General features: G+C 42.4%; 1 protein-coding gene across 2 annotated transcripts in view; it reads right to left on the reverse strand.

The window, feature by feature from the left end:
- Positions 1-17,230, reverse strand: part of tbc1d4 (TBC1 domain family, member 4) — a 44,169-nt gene that overhangs the window by 20,482 nt on the left and 6,457 nt on the right. For both annotated transcript variants that reach the window (XM_080753393.1, XM_080753392.1), the window contains exons 2-10: positions 10,230-10,358; positions 9,583-9,820; positions 8,815-9,059; positions 6,627-6,716; positions 6,124-6,228; positions 5,725-5,857; positions 5,106-5,197; positions 4,702-4,812; positions 489-611 (exon numbers count right to left, since the gene is read on the reverse strand). In XM_080753393.1, the coding sequence (XP_080609519.1) occupies positions 489-611; positions 4,702-4,812; positions 5,106-5,197; positions 5,725-5,857; positions 6,124-6,228; positions 6,627-6,716; positions 8,815-9,059; positions 9,583-9,820; positions 10,230-10,358 (1,266 nt within the window). The remainder of the gene's footprint in view (positions 1-488; positions 612-4,701; positions 4,813-5,105; positions 5,198-5,724; positions 5,858-6,123; positions 6,229-6,626; positions 6,717-8,814; positions 9,060-9,582; positions 9,821-10,229; positions 10,359-17,230) is intronic.

Raw genomic sequence — 17,230 nt, forward strand, 5'->3', positions numbered from 1 at the left:
TTGAGAGACTACTATGTCAGTGGTTCTCAAACCTTTTCATGTGAAATAAAATGATATTTATTTGGCCACGGACCCCCATCTCAAAATATTTAGTTCCAGGGACCACCCAGAAGCAAAATTTGAGTTTCAAACGTTCGCTTTGAAAATACATATATTCAAAGATTTGCACACATTTTCACGACTTTTTCAAAAATAGCAGATCTACAAGCTCGCAGCGCGGCACCGTGCCGCGCTGCGAGCTTGTATATCTGCTATTTATTACTGGTTAAAGCGTTCAATAATTTTAGGCCTAAATGGGTTAAAATATGTTGTTTTGTGCAGTATACAGAAAATGTGCCTTATGAGACAGAGAGATGGGTGGACAGAGGGGAAAACATATATAAATAAAAAATACCGCAGGCAAAATATGACAATATGCACCATATTGTTGTGAATGGTGCACCAAACATTTTGTTTTTAGGAACATGTCAAGTAGCTGTTAACATTACCCGTGAGAAGATGTTCTCCAGAGAGCTAGTGAGGGAGGAACGAGCTTTGTTTTTCAGGACATCTAGCTTGAAGCGTCCTCCAGTAGTTGTACCATCTCCTCCCGTTGTGCTGTTTTGAGCATTCTGTCACAGAACAAGAATGGACAGAAACACGCTGTCAGAGGAAATGTGCATTGTGAAAAAGTCTTTTGTGCAACAAAAACCTCACTAGTATGTGCTGCTTCTTGTAGATTTTCTTATTTTTTTATGCCAGACCAGCTCTAGAGTGAAGTAAAAAATGTATTGAGTCATAACAAATGCGTGGTTATCATAGTACACAAGTGCTGGCCATATTAATATTGTATCACTAGAGGGTGATGGAACAGAGGATATGCCAGGGTGCCACTGAGAGTCACAATGTCAGACAGAGAGAAGAGGCCAAGGCACAGAGAGAGAAACTGGTTTATTGCTGCTGTCGGGAAAACCTTGTATCTCCATATTTATTTCTTGTACTGTAGATGGGACTATTTTACCTACTTTTTATTTTCCTTTTTAAGTGAAAGTGGTTAAGTCTGTCTGTAGGGTTTATAAAAAAGCATTAACAAGAGCGTGTGACCAAATAATAACATTTATTATGAGTTTATCTATTTTAGTTTTTATTCCATCAGAAGCAGTTTGGGGTTCAGTCAGTGTCTACTGTAGCTCAATGACACTTTGAAACTATAAAAAAGGTAGGGCAAGTGATATTTTTTTCAAAAGCTAGTCTTATGGACATCCATATCGTTTTTGTCGAGCAGAAACCTCCTATCTCCATATTCAAACTTTTTTTGTTTCGTTTTTTGTGATTTTCTTTTGTTTGTTTTTCTCGTAATGTCCTACTTGATCATACTACCGTTTCACACAAAAGCATCAGATCCACAACCTCGAAACACGACACGAAGCGTCGTGTTTTGAGCTTGTAGATCTGCTACTTTTGATACTTTTGAATTTGAATACTGAAAAGTAACAGTTTTGGACAGTTTTGGTTTCCACCTGACTGAGAGGATATGCACAGACATTATGGTGCAGCACAAAGCAAAACATGTCAAAATAAAGGAAAAGTCTGCATAAACAGCTTGATATTACGAAACCGTTTTTTTTTTTAATGAGCAATTTCAGCCACATTCTAACCAAACTTGGTCAAAGTGCTGATTGCTCAGTTTACACTGTAGCACACGTTACACAAGACCAAATTATTGCTGACAATTTCAGTGTCGGAACCTTTTCACAGGTCATGACTCAGGACACAGTTGGCTATCTGTGATCCTACTGACACAATGAGCGATTTGACACCACCTTTACACCAGTGACCCATGCCCAATTTGTGCCTCCACAACAATGCACAAATGGTGTCGACGCGCGTCAGATTCAATTCCAGTGGAATTCCACCAAACGGCTGACATGCTTTGAGAACTCATCTTTATTTGAGATGGACATGTACAATACTTGAAGTCATGTAAATGCACAATGCGTCTCCCTGCGTCAATCAGTTGGTGATTTTTCAGTCCAAATGATAGCATATAAAGTACAAATAAAAAAGATATATAATACAAATATAATGAAGAATAAATAAATATATGAACTACATAAAAACAACTGTGTTTACCATCGTTATTGACCTATAATATGTTAGAGGAATATTTAATTCAACAGTACATAAATGTAATAACAAATTAACTAATATATGGAAACATTGCCTCTCCTGATGTGGTCCAGCAGAGTGTCTTGATCCGTTACATCCATTTGATCAACGTCACATGGGAACAGACTGGACTTGGATGTGTATTATGTTTGTTGTTTTGGAAGGAAGCCTTTTTTTTGGAAGTGAATGTTATTAGTTTTGCTAATCACCAATCACTTCATCATAGATGAAGATTTTTTCTTCTTCACATTAACATTTTCACCCTTATTGTTTTGCCAATTAATCAAGAAGATTGCTAGAATGACTAAACAAATATTCTTATATACGTATCAGTTGTTTTAGGACTACAGTTCAATAGGGAGCATTCAATCCGACAATTGTCATCAATAATGGTAGGTACGAGTTTAGCCTCTACTAGTTTAACCACTTAAATCCTATCTATGGAATAGATGAATGAATGAATGTATTGCAGACTAATGGTCCATAGAAAAACATACAATTACAAACAACAATAAACATACCAGTAAGACTCCCTAATCGGGAGATAAGCGACCGTTGGTCGCTTATCTCCACAAATAGGCCAAAAGTTTGTTTTACCAATTATTACACTCTATGTGAACATTTACATCAACAAATCCCAAGTACTATGCAGAACGACCCATTTCAAGTTTTTAATGTACAACAATATTTAGAAAATAGGTCTACAAGCTGACAGTCCTCGTCCCTTATATTCCCATAGGTTATATGGAGATCTCAGTGTTTGTCAGACCTTGTTCATTTATGCCCATATATGGACATCTCTATATCTACTGTAACAGTCCTTGTCCCTTTATGCCCATATATGGAGATCTCTTAACTGTAAGTCCTTGTCCCTTTTATGCCCATATATGGATATTCCTGATGTCATCAGTATATGAACATATATGGGCTTTCTGATATGCCCATATATGGAGATCTCTTAACTGTAAGCCCTTGTCCCTTTTATGCCCATATATGGATATCCCTGATGTCATCCGTATATGCCCATATATGGGCTTTCTAATATGCCCATATATGGAGATCTCTGTATCTCCATATATGGGTATAAAAGGATACTTCAGGTCTGACATCAGGTTTGTTTATATTGGGTTGCTAGGTTTGACATCACAAACTCTATGGGCCATCTGACCTAGAAATCTATATTTGGGCATAGATGACTCATCGTGACCTCATCACACGTCGACCGCACGTGTGACGTGCGGTCGACCGCACGTGTGACCGACGGACGGCCGGTGGAGGTTTTTTCGCAATTAATAACCTTTTTAACATAATATACTTTGTTGAATGTGAAAATAGGCTATCTACAAGCTCACAATACAGTACGTTGCAATGAGACACAGGGTGCTCAACACTGGTCAACCTTTTTACACTCTGTTTACCTGTTTATCGACTTAAACCCTATACTTAGTTGACTGGATTCCCAAGGACTCTATACAATGCAAGGTGTTTTCACCAGCAAGAGCCGCTGATACAAACGACCTACGGCCTGGTCGCGACTTAGGCCACGACTTGGAGGTCGTAGGTCCCGGTTCTGGAGGTTTTGCGCGATCTCGGTCGTAATTCAGCGACCTGGGAAGTCCGCGATCGAAACTCTACGCTTGCTAAGGGAAGGGACGCGAGTTTAGAAACTCTACGCTTGCTAAGGGAAGGAGCGCCGCGATCGAAACTCTACGCTTGCTAAGGGAAGGGACGCGAGTTTAGAAACTCTACGCTTGCTAAGGGAAGGAGCGCCGCGATCGAAACTCTACGCTTGCTAAGGGAAGGGACGCGAATTTAGAAACTCTACGCTTGCTAAGGGAAGGAGCGCTCGTTTTCAACAGCGTCGGCAGGTTAGCTACTCAGTGTCGGCAGGTTAGGGTTAGGGTTAGGGTTAGGGTTAGGGTTAGAGTTGGGGTTAGGGTTAAGGTTAGGGTTAGAGTTAGAGTTGGGGTTAGGGTTAAGGATAGGTTTTGGTGCACCTCGCGCGGTCCAAGTGACTACAATGGAGCGCTTCCTACCTCCGGTTCAGCCAATCACAAGCTTCAAAAGGTTGAATAGCGCTGCTGCTCTAGAATATTCTGCAAAAAGACCTTTTAAATACGACCGCGGACTTCCCAGGTCGCTGAACAACGGCCCGATCGCGCAACAACGGCCCGGGGACGACCGAGGTGGCGCAACCACGGCCGGGGGTCGCGAAACTAGACCGGCCGCGACCTAACAAGTATGTACCGCGAACTACGACCTCCAGAACCGGGACCTACGACCTCCAGGTCGTGGCCTAGGTCGCGACCAGGCCGTAGGTCGTTCGTATCAGCGGCTGTCTCTCGTTTTCACTCTACATTAAATATGTTAATCGAAAATAGACGCTCAACAAGCTCGTTTTGCTATTTCGCGCAGAATGTTAGCCCCAGAATAGGGATGCTAGGGTTAAAGTGGTTAAAACCCCAGTCGAGAGATGCCCCAACATAACTGTGGTGTTAGTGAGCTGCAGCAGTGGGGACCAGAGAATAAACATTCAGTCACAGATTAAACTACCTGAGGGGCATCTCCGATGTGGAGGTGGGTCTCCTGCTTGGTTCCACACAGCTGTCTCAGATGCAGAATCACCAGCTCATTCTCCTCCTGATCGGACCCAGGCTTCATCCTCTGCAGACACACGTGCATATATTCGTACAGTAAAATGTCATAACGACTAAACAATACGCATAGCTGACTATTTCGCATCAAACTGTTCATATAGTTAGTTGATGCCTGCCTAATTCATACAGGTTAATGCCCTTTATTCGTGGGGGAAAATCAACCTTGTATGGAATAACAATTATAGTAATTAAGTAATATCCTATGCATCACAATTAACAATAATACAAATACAAATTAAACATCAGTTAATATGACATGAAGAGTTAAAATGTCACCCATTTTACCGGTGAAGACATTACCTGAACGCGCTCAAATATATCAGCCTTCTCATTGTCAGTCAGCTGGGAGAGGTATTTTTGGATGGCTATCTTCGCTCTAGGTGGATAGAGACCTGGGTAACACAAAAAACAAAATGGAAAAAAGGATTGCCTCGCGTAAGACCCTTACAGGGAGACACTGAATGCATTCATGTAGTCATGACTAAAGGGTATTTGTCAATGTACACATTTACACAAATGGTTGCAGTTATTGTGTCCTTTCTGAGACACTGACCTCCGTTTGTGGAGTGGCTTAAAGGAGTAGTTCACCCCCCAAATTACTTTTTTTCAATTGAATACTCACGCCATGGAGACTTGGGTTCAATAATATTTTTTAGTTTTTTGTCGCATTCCAAAGACAAAAAAATTGATTACAATAAATGTACCCCCATTGATTCTGGATGAGGACCCAAATGCATTTGGGTCCACATCCAGAATCAATTTGGGGTAAATTTACTATAATCAAATGTTTTTTCTTAGTCAAGTCTCCATGGTGTTAGTAATCAATAGGAAAAAGAAAAAAACATTTTGGGGTGAACTACTCCTACTCCTTTAAATGGACATAGCCACTAATGAAAGTGCCGTAAGGCCGAGTTCACACCTTCAATCCTCTCGCACAGTTTGTGCAGGTTGTGCATGGGACAGGCTTCGCACAGCTGGATCTGTGTCGAGTTGCTCTGCAGGTCCTGTGCCGTACTGAAGGCCTGTTTCAGGGTCAGCATCACCTCGTCCACCTGACACACACACACACACACACACACACACACACACACACACACACACACACACACACACACACACACACACACACACACACACACACACACACACACACACACACACACACACACACACACACACACACACACACACACACACACACACACACACACACACACACACACACAGTGGAGGGAAAAAAAGCTGGTAGTCACTGAAAACGGGCCTAAAGGTTAAAAGAAAGCCTGAGTTCCTCTCATTTCGTAGGCTCCACACTCACCAGGGACTCAGTGGCACACTGGAAGACATAGCAGACATACTGACTGGGACCAGCCTCTACGGGCTCCCGACAGATGAATCCAAAATGGTCGGTCTGCTTCACGCCCTGTATAGATGTTAGAAGAAGAAACCAGCACAGACCTCAATCAGACAAGGCCTTTGTTTTGTTTTTTAATTCAGACCCACAACGAGCATGGAAGATAAAAGTGTACTAATGGGATCTCTACACTCGGGCTAATGCACAGCCTATGTTGTGATGCACAAACACACATCAATTTTGTTTTGTCAATATTGTTATAGGATTTCAGATTCTCCATAACGATGAAATGTCAGTGGTAAATCGATTCACGAGAGCCAAACATGGGGCCGACTTGGTGACGAGCTCTAATGCACAAGTAAACAAAAACGAAACAAAAGAAGGACACAGGTTTCTTCTGCAGAAAAGAGCTTGTCTGAATCTAGCTGGGAGAGGGGACACTTGTGACACTAGTGAAAACAACTGACCTGAGAGCAGGACGAGATATCTTTGAAGTTCTTTTCCAGCACAACAGTTTTACTGTCTGGACTGATGAGGTTCACTTCAAAACGCCCCACCTATGAAACACAGTACAGTATAGTACGGTCAGAGGCAGAGAGACCACACATGCATGTACACAGATAGAGAGAGAGAGAGTGAGTGACAAGAACAATCTTAATCCTGAGGTCTCCAGATAGGAGGAGAGAGAGAGAGAGAGAGATAGAGAGAGACACACACACTCCCACACGCGCATGCATGCACGGCACGCACGCGCGCACGCACACACGCGCACGCACACACACACAGGGAGGTTAAAAGGCAATCTGCCATTCATGCATAGATAATGAGGCAATTGTGCCATGATGTGGTACAGCTACTTTCAGGGATCCATTCAATGAAACACATACTGTAGAAACGCACACACAAAAACAAGGTCAGTAGTCTGCTAAATGGATTTTTCCCATAATTGACTGCAACAGGGAGTATTGTATTGAGTGCTGTGCTCTAGTTTTCTAAATTAGCTTTATGAGACAATGGCCATTAGGGCCCTATTTTCGTCAGTGCCTTACCCGGCTTAGCCTATCATTAAACTTCATTGCCTTTTTTTGCTATTTTGAAAATGTTAAAATACCTCAAATAGACGATCAACATCGACACATTGTGAGCTTGTAGATCGTCTATTTGAACTATTTAAAATGTTTTTCAAAAGACTCCACAAACCGTATGACACCAAAATCGACATTTTATCACTTATTTCTTGTGCTTCACTTGTGATATATGGAGAAAAATAAATCTTAGGTAGCTGACAAGGTTTTTCACAATTCCTTCTCCATGGGGGGAAAAAGTATAAATATATTTGATGACTCATCCTGCACTCGGGTCCAATCCTCCAATGAAATAATGGTATAGAAATGTTTGTGGATCAATCCCCCCTCTTTCCCATTTCTCCACCCACCAGAGAGAAAACATTCTCTCCCCTTCTCCCATACTGCACTAAAACAAGGAAATACAATGTTCTCCCTTTGGTTTTTAATATGTGTATTTCTCAGTGAATATCTTAGTTACATGTGAAGCAGTTAGTTTAGTGTAATTTTGCAGCACATTCATTTTAGCCAATAAATAGCTCATGTAGTTGGCTAGCTGCTCAATATTGACCAAAACCAGCTTCTACAGCTGCTGGTTTAAATATTTGTTTTCAAAATGCGCTACTTCATACAGTCCACCCAGGATCTTTAACCATAAATGAGAAGCCAAAACAAACTGTCATGCAAGCAATAAAGCTTCAACATATTCTGCGATTGAGAGTTACTAGCTCTTTATAAAGGGCAGTAACACAGAGTCTAGTGAGAGTCTCGTAACCGACACCTGGTTTCACATTAAAATGATTTGCATTACTGGGTCCTAAGAAGTCTAGGCTATAAATGTAGAAGGAGATTGAATGACAAACAGTGCTGAAGCAAGCAAGCTTGCATGCGTGTGTTTCTTGTGTGCATCAAGTGCACAGACCATCAAAAACATACAACCAGTGAGTTTTAGAATTTACAGAGTCAATTTATCTCATTGTTGTTTAAGCCTTAAGGGAACCAACAATTGGACTGTCTGACCAACCAGCAGGCTCCTTCTGCCTTGTTCCGCCCTGGTTCCGCCTTGTTTATGTTGAAATCGCTAAAACATCATTTTTGGAGAAATACATCTTTTATAAACATGCCCAGTCACTATACTGCACCTGAGATGTTCCTTTTTACTGAAACCAAGTTTAAAATGAGAATTGAATACACAGAATAACAACAACAAAAAAACACGTTATTTCAATGGTAGTGGATGGAGAGAAAGGATTTTTGTCCAACCAAGACACAGCAACCAAGGGGCACGAAGAGGGGCGGGATGACGTGCGGTACTTGTCAAAGGGTCAATTACACCTCAACATCAACTAACTAACTGCCATCAATCCCATGAACAAACAATATGCATTGTCTCCCAATCACTGGAATTCAAATGGAGCTGATTCCTTGTGACTGCTGAAGTATTAAAGTGAATATGCTGAAGCACATGTTGGACCATGTTCCAATAAAAATGTCATGTTGAGACGAAGTTTGTTGTACAGTCCTTGACCACTATATTCATTGGGCGAAGTCGCATTGACAGACAAGTGCGTCGCACATGGTTTTGGTGTACCTGAAAGAGCATGGTGCGGTTCGTGTCTGTGTCGGAGGGCTGGACATGGTTGGGCGCGCTGGCGTGTCGCCGTCGCGTGGGAGGGATCATGACCCCGTCTCTGGGCTTCCTCTGCAGACTGCCTGCCAGGCTGCTGCAGCGCGTGCGGAACTCCTGCTGCTCCTCGTAACCAGAGTCCTCCAGGATGCACTCCGGGAAGGCTCCCCTCAGGCTGCTCTGGCTGGAGCTGGTGGACAGGCCCTTACCTGAACCGCACACCAGCCTTACATGTTATGATTTGTTGATATGTAAATGTAAGTTTACATGGAAAAATATACAGTACTGCGACGGTACAATCAGCCTGTGACAGTACTTTGTGTTTAGTTCTAAAACTTAACACAAGTTTCAAGATCCTTGTGTAAATTTGAAAATTCTCAATTTTCAAGTGCCGCGAGGTAACACCTCGCGTGGGTAGAACATTTTCACCGTGCGGGAACGCTGGAAAAATAGAACAGCGTCGTATCGGTGCGGGAGGCGAGGCGGCAGATCCACGCTTGTGCGTGTCTGACGCCGCCGGTGTGGGTTAGTTCATTGAAAATAATGGGGGTGTATGTTTTGACGCGCCGCGTCCGGTGTGTGTTCCCCTTTAAAGTAACAATAAATACACTTAAATTAACAATAAATATACTTACATTAACACTTATCTACCAGTTGATTTAGCTTCACATGAATCTAAATCAATTCAAACAAGCTGGCTTAAAATCTGTGCAACAAGAGGTTCATCCATACCTCCACCATTCCACATGTCATCCACGCCGAGGCCGTCGGAACTATCCAGACTCTCATCCAGGACAGAGGACAGGGGGTCTCCATCTCCCCCCATGATAAACTCCACCGGGCCATTTTCGATGGAGCCCCGTTGGCCGTTGAGCAAACGCAGGCGCTTGCGCTCCAACTCATGCTGGCGGAACTTATCGATGCAGTCATCGATGAGGGTGGCTGGAGCCTTTTTATGTCCAACTGTCACCTGGGGTTATTTTTATTTCACACCAAAAGAAATAGATTCAGTTCACTTATAGCAGGAAAGGTACACTGAGTTTTAATTTAACTCTTGAGTGTACAAATGGACCTGACAGAGTCAAATTGTACACTCTCATGGGACCCTATTTTAACACAAAACTTTGCGTCATGGGGCATCGTCAGGTGGTACAGGGGCATGGTACAGTGCAATAGTGATATTTAAAGGATGCTAAATGTGGCTGCTATGTGTCTGTGCCTGGGCCCTGAATTATTAATAAAACCTGCTGTGACGCGTTGTGAGCTTGTAGATCAGCTATTTGTGTTGCTAATGGCAGGCAACTATTGTAAATGAGACATACGTATACTGTTATGTTTTTCCATCACCACTCATCAAAGACGTGCTTATTGGGTTCTACCTTGCCACAGTAGAGCACCTCAAACTTCTGGGAGTTGTAGAAGGCCTCGTCTGTCTCCTGCTTGGGTTTTGCATCTTCCTTCAGGGATGATTTAGATGCCTGGCGAATAGTACTGATCACCTCTGGAACCTGAGTGACAGGGGGAAGTACATGAGTGTGAGATTAGAATTATAGATGAGGTAGAATTTAAAAGACAAATGAAAGCAAACAGGAATTATAGTCAAGTCGGGTTTATTTACTGTATATAATAAATAAACCTGTATGTATGTATGAATATACAGTGTGTATATATATATATATATATATATATATATGTTACAGTATGTTCAAGAAACCAGTAAAAGTTGTCAAGGAGCACTCGTTTTGACGTTCACCACACACTAATCACCACCAGATGGCGACGTCAGCCACTGGATAAGAGAGTTACGTCACGCTTTGAACTCGCCGCAGACCGGAAGTGTTTACTCTTTATTTACTAGCCTAGCCTAGCCTAGCCTAGCCTAGCCTAGCCTAGCCTAGCCTAGCCATTAGCTCCATTGTAGTCACTTGGACAGGGCGTTTAACGTGCGCTTGCCCAGGCCTTACGGCCTGGGCATAAATATAACGATTGCATTCACCACGGCTTCGTAACTCGCGCGGCGCTCCGCCGGCCGCGCGGCCCTGGCCCGCTCTTCGCCCCCGAGCGCCGCTGGCCTTCGCGCCGCTTGGGGCTTCGTGGACCCAGGGGGGCCTCGTAACTCGTTTGGGCTTCGTGGATACAGGGGGGCTTCGGTAGCCGCTCGCAGTGTCGTGGACAATAGAGCGGCGCACCGCCTGGAGTACGTTGTATTGGCGACCGCTTGCTCCGCCCCGTGCCGCACCACGAGTGCTCCGCGTCTCGAATGTGCTGTTTCTCTAATATACTATGACATATATATATATATATTAACAGCACATTTCATTTGCAGGTGTACACTAAATATGTGTGTGTGTGTGTGTGTGTGTGTGTGTGTGTGTGTGTGTGTGTGTGTGTGTGTGTGTGTGTGTGTGTTGTTTTGTTTTAAATACAGCACCAGAGGTGGAGCAAATTCACGAGAATAGTTTAACATAAATTCTATTCAGTAGATTTGCAGGAAAGGATAGCAAAATAAAACAACAACATTTCTACTTTAAATACTTTGCCTGAATTGACATAGATTATATTCAGCTAATGCAAATGATTTTATATACTTTTTTTATATGCTGGATGTTTTTGACCAGCATTTCTGCCTTCTGTAATGCCATCTATCCATTGCTAATGTTTAATTATGCACCTTATGTATACTGGACTTTGTATATTTGATTTGGCCGTGCCTTCCTGTTATTTATTTTGTGCTCTGAGTTTCTTTCTTCTCTATTCTCTTTTCTTTTCCAACTCTTCCTGTAACTGAAAAGTCGAGCTTGTACAAAAAGGAATTTCACACGCTATAGTACACGTGCACAAGTGCATGATGTCACAATAAAGTTGATTCTGATTCTATATATCTAATTGCAGGTTGCCCTATGTCAAAAGACGTAAAGCCTAAATAATCGATAACTAAATAGAATATACCGTATAGAATACATAATCTCAATAAAATCTAATTTCTAATTTAAAATAGCCATTGCCATTTGGGACAGGGAGTGTTTAACCCCTTATAAAATAAGGAAAGTAGCGCAAGTCACCTGGGTGGCAATGTACTGCACATACACAGTAAAAGCCTTACATGTCCATTTTTGCATTTTTGCAAAAATGTTAACCACATTAACTCAGGCGTTCCTATTTGGAGAATGGCATTAGGGCTAAAATTCTCAAAAATAGCCTAGGCCTTTATACTTAATAATGTATACTTCATCGTACACCAGTGTTGCACTATGAAAATAGGCAATCTATAAGCTCACAGTCACAACACATTGCAACTTGACGCATTGTGAACTTGTAGAATGGCCATTTCTCCATGTGACATCGTTGTACAAGGAAGTATAGATAAAACTTAAAATAATCCCTGGCTAATACGCCTTATTTAATTGCGACTGTAGTTCGCAGTTTACTATGAGACCCGGCAGATCCTGTCAGTGAGTCAGTGGGTAACGCCTCAATGTCTATAGCTGTTGTGACATCACATTGTTGACTCAATGACCAAGACAGCCTTTTCTGGTAATCATATGTGGAGATCCCTGACGTCATCAATATTAACTCATACAGTGCCATCCGGCCACAAGGGGTGCTAGAATGCCAGAAATTTCTCCATTGACCTTCTTTATAGCTTTCGTCGACCCTCTCCCAACTGGCTTGTGTTTTCACTCCAGTCAATCCTATGGGTGTTGAGAGGAGGAAGGTAGCTGACACGTAGCCAAAATGCTAACCCATTTAGAAGCCCGATCTAAAGCTATTTCAGCCGCAAAAAACTTTCTCTTTGGGTCTGGGGACACAATCCGGAGAAAATCCTGTCTAAAGATGTGATTTATTATTGGAGTGGGCGGCGCGATTTGGCCGTTAGCGCGAATACGGCCCGTGGATGGCCGAGTCTAAGTCCCGGCCAAGGATGGACGTCTAGACCGGGGCTTCGTTGAGGCCTACGATAAAAGAATTCATTTTATTAAATATCCCGGACATGTTCGGGATAGGCACCCTGGAATACGTCGCGCCGCCTACAATGAACATTCCCCATGTGTGCCCATGTCTCGCCCTTAGGGCGTCTTACTGGTACATTATAATTTCCAATATAACTCAAATTACAAAAGCACTTTAAATATTGTATTGTCTTAGAAATGTCCAAATAAAAAACAACTTTCTATGGTTAATTTGAGCATCAAAACAATGTTTTGAACGTCTTTATTAGCGCATGCATTTCATACATTCCATAGGGCTGGACCACAGATGGGCAAATGACATCATCAACTTGCGACGTGAGTCGTCCTTATTGAGTGAAAGATTAACTATTTCTAAAATAAATAAAATATTTAAGGTGTTTTTCATTTTATTTATAGAGGGCAATTATAATGTATTAAGGCATATTGACTTGCAAGTGCAAGACTTATTAGCCAGGGATCATTTTAAGTGGTTAGACTAACACTCAAGTTCTTAGTTACTATGTATAAAGCATACAAAAAGACTGGAGCTGGTCAGATGTAAATTGCTATAGGTTTGCATTTGACTTGGTCTGACTGCCGGGTATATCGTTAACAGAAACGTTTTCTGAGTGTACAGTTTTTCTAAGAACTTGAAATAGTTAAAGGCCAACAGAATTGCACACATTTTCACTGTAACAAAGGTCTAGTCAACAAAGGACAGGCTAAACAGCATAATGTTGTCAGAACTGGGAGAACGGCCAGGAAACGCCCAGGGCTCATTACTGACTGAAGACAAAACAGACCTAGGCTGTAAGAAACAAGAGAACCGAAGGTCAGCTGCTCTGCTTCTGCTTCCCTGTTACACAAACTGAAAGTGCAGGCAGTTGCATCCATGCCAGAGAGCAGAGCACAGGAAAATTCTTTGCGACTCAGGTCAAGGAAGGAAGGCAAACGGCACAAGTTAAGGCAGAGAATACAAGACTTCTCTAGGTCATTCTTTAGCAATACTGTGGAATGAGAGAATCCCCTTCTTAATTCATTTGTCTTGGTTTTTCAGACAGGACAGAGCAGAGACAGGAAATCTAGTGCGCACAGAGGGGAAAAGACATGCAACACAGGTCTACCGCCGGAAGTGAGCAGGGACGTTAGAATTAGTTGATGCAGTATCCGGTCAGATAGCGGCATGCCCCTTAAATACATTTTCACTCCTGTAGATCAAATGAGAAAGGTCTGACGTCAGAGACGCATTGATGACAGATCCTTAAAAAGCAAGAGTGATGTGAGCCAAGGTCAACTGAATAACTGGTTTTAGCACCAATGAGCGCTAAAACAAACAGCTGCTCCGCATTCTGCACACAAATCTATCACAGTATCTGATAACAGCTACAGGTGGCCAGTTGCGCAAATATGCTTTGGTTTTAGAGGAAGAGAAATTATGTAACGACTACAAAACTGCGCTCTTCTGAATGCAGATCTACGCCAGGCTGGGTTGCCTAACCAGGGCTGTGTAAGTCATGGTTTGTGACCATCAAGGCACGAGGAAGCTGGAGAGGTATACCATTTCTACATCATGATGCATCTTTATCAATTTGTGCATGCCCACTGTCGTCAGAAGAGAAAGTGAAGTCGCTTTTAGCTCTCTGTTTAGAATATGAAAAATCTCAATGATATACAGTACACATGTTGATCACAAATCCCCAGAGATGATGTGTATTGATCTGATCAGTGTCAGTTTTGGACAATCTGTAGAAGTAGAAGTAAAATGTGTGTTTTGAATAAATGATTAGGTGTAAATGGCAGTGACCTTTAAGGTGCCTCCACACCAAAAAGACTACAGGAGACTCTTTCTAACTGTTCATAGATTGCAAAGAACTGCAAAGAATTAAGCAAAATATTTTCCAGACGACTATACACCGACTATACGCTGTAGTTATTGTACGCAGTTGTGCGCATGCACACTGTGTTGCCAGGTCTGCTCATTATAAGCGACTTTGATCCTGTTTTCCTATAATGTTGCTAGTTGTGGGTTGCTTTTGTTTGGGCTCGTTTCTGAAGTGTAGTTGCTTATTTGGCCTTGCTCTCATCATTCTTTTAGAAAATAGCTAATGGAATAGAGCTCGAGAGGTGAAACTGGTCACTTCTTTTGGGCTTGTTTTTATAGACCTGGTCACTTGTTTCACTCACAGAATATGGAAAGGGGAGGCGGAGATTTTCTTCTAGTGCGGAGAGGGAAAAGAACAACACAGCAGCACTATTACTAGCTTTGCTTTGGAGTCGATATTAGTGAGATTAGAGGTTCAGAATATAGTATTTAGGAAAAATGTGCGACGGGAAATTGTCTCTGGCTTGTTTAGGCTTGCATGGTTCTGCAGCAGTAGCAAACTGTCCACTCAACTCCCTCAATTCTACTGACGGCCTGGGGCGACTCAACCAAACTGGGAAAGTCCAGTCTTTCAGTTTTCCGTCGATACTGGTCGATAGCGTTCCCGTCACCCCCTGCCAAAAACCTGCCGATGAGCTCCCTGTCGGCAACAGGCGCTTTCCGCCTTCTTCCGCAACCGATTCGTGGCCGAATCTGTGCGGTTAAAAGCCAGCTTTATGGAGCTGTGTTGTGATGCAAGGAATCCCGGTGTGAAAAATATAATACAGTAGTATAAGTGTACAGTAGGTCAGAACGTAGAGTGGGCTGTTATAGTGCCACCATAAGACTGATATATTTGGGGTTCCTTGACCTGTTGAGTGAGTGTAGTCTACATGTAATATTTGACACCAATTGGTCCAGTACACACACACACACACACACACACACACACACACACACACACACACACACACACACACACACACACACACACACACACACACACACACACACACACACACACACACACACACACACACACACACACACACACACACACACACACACACACACACACACGCGCGCACGGGTGAAAACATCATCTTTGCCTCCCTGCCTTTCGGCCTGGCAGAGATCAAAATGCCTCAATATTACTCTGATGGTATGAGCATACTGTAGTAATACAGAATGCACAAAATAATACGGGAAAAGGCAAGGAAACAGAAATATCCAGTAAAGGTGAATGAGAGTTTTTGTGTGGGAAATGAAAATTCACCCCCCCACCATCTGCACACAAGACACCAATTCATCCAAACGAGACAGGGAGATCAAATATTTTTGCCTGACCAACTCCATGTTGTTGCTGTGGCTACTTGGGCCATTTTAAGGTCAAACATTTAAGGTCAAACATTTAGAGTGCCTGCCTTCGCCAGAGCATGCAGGGCTTGACACAGAGGAGTCCTTTAAGAGACAGAGAAAAGGGGAATACATCATGTACGTACACTAAACCATCTCTTTGCTGACACAAAGGTCAGACTTGTCGAAGTAAAAGTAAGGGTGTGGTTACGTTTGCATTCTGTCAACTGGCATATTTCCCAGGAATACTTGAAGTTTTCCACTTCCAGTCAATATCTGGAGATCACAGCTAGGCACATGCTGTAAGACAAGACTTCACACCCACACATGTTATTAAGAATTACCACTGGCAAAGGAAAACAAGCTAGGCTACATTTTAACTAACCCTGATTTATGCTTCAGTGACAAAGTATGGTGTGATGTGTCACTTAACAAAAATAACGTATAATCAACTGAAGAAAGTGTAGATTTGTCATTTTGAAAGAACATGGTCATGAGTGACACGTTGCATGACTGTCTCCAAAGCATTAATCAGGCTTAAATCGTCCAACTACATGCACAAAATAAGGTGGCTTCAGGAAAGAAAATCCTTAGATTGTCTGTGTGAGTCCCACTGTATCTGACAACATAATCAAATACATTTAGCAGAGAACAGAAATAGTAATCATAAATCCGCTAAACTTAACATAATTACACAAACAAGTAACTTATTTGGTTACTTCGAGCTTGTGAAATAAAGTGCAAGTTCTGCTTCCAAAAACAGATTTTTAACATGCCTATGCCATCAAATTAATGCAGAGGAGAACCCTGTCTGGGAAATCACAGTCAAGGCAACAAAGCACTGTGTTATGTCTTGCACAACTTGGCCGTTGATATGAACATGACAGACGGTGTCAGCTTAACATTTAACAACCCGGGTGTATTATTCATAAAGTAAGATGACGCCACAGCAGCATTTGATCTGATTAATTATTTGCAGTAAACCGAATACAAGGCCAGTGGAGGCAAGGGCAGACACAGAGGTAACTAGAAGCAGTGCTCTTCCGAGCACAGGTCTCCACCAGGCCGTGCGTCCTGGTGGTGCTACTGTATAATAGGCCAATGTAAAAAGGGTGGCATATGTTCTTCACCTTAGACCTTTCATGGAAATCGGACGCTGCATGCATGATTTGAAGCATTGTGTTCCAAAAATGTGTTTTGCTAAAGTCTACCT

Source organism: Nannobrachium achirus (genome assembly GCF_963921795.1).
Source record: "Nannobrachium achirus genome assembly, chromosome: 22".
Lineage (NCBI taxonomy): Eukaryota > Metazoa > Chordata > Actinopteri > Myctophiformes > Myctophidae > Nannobrachium > Nannobrachium achirus.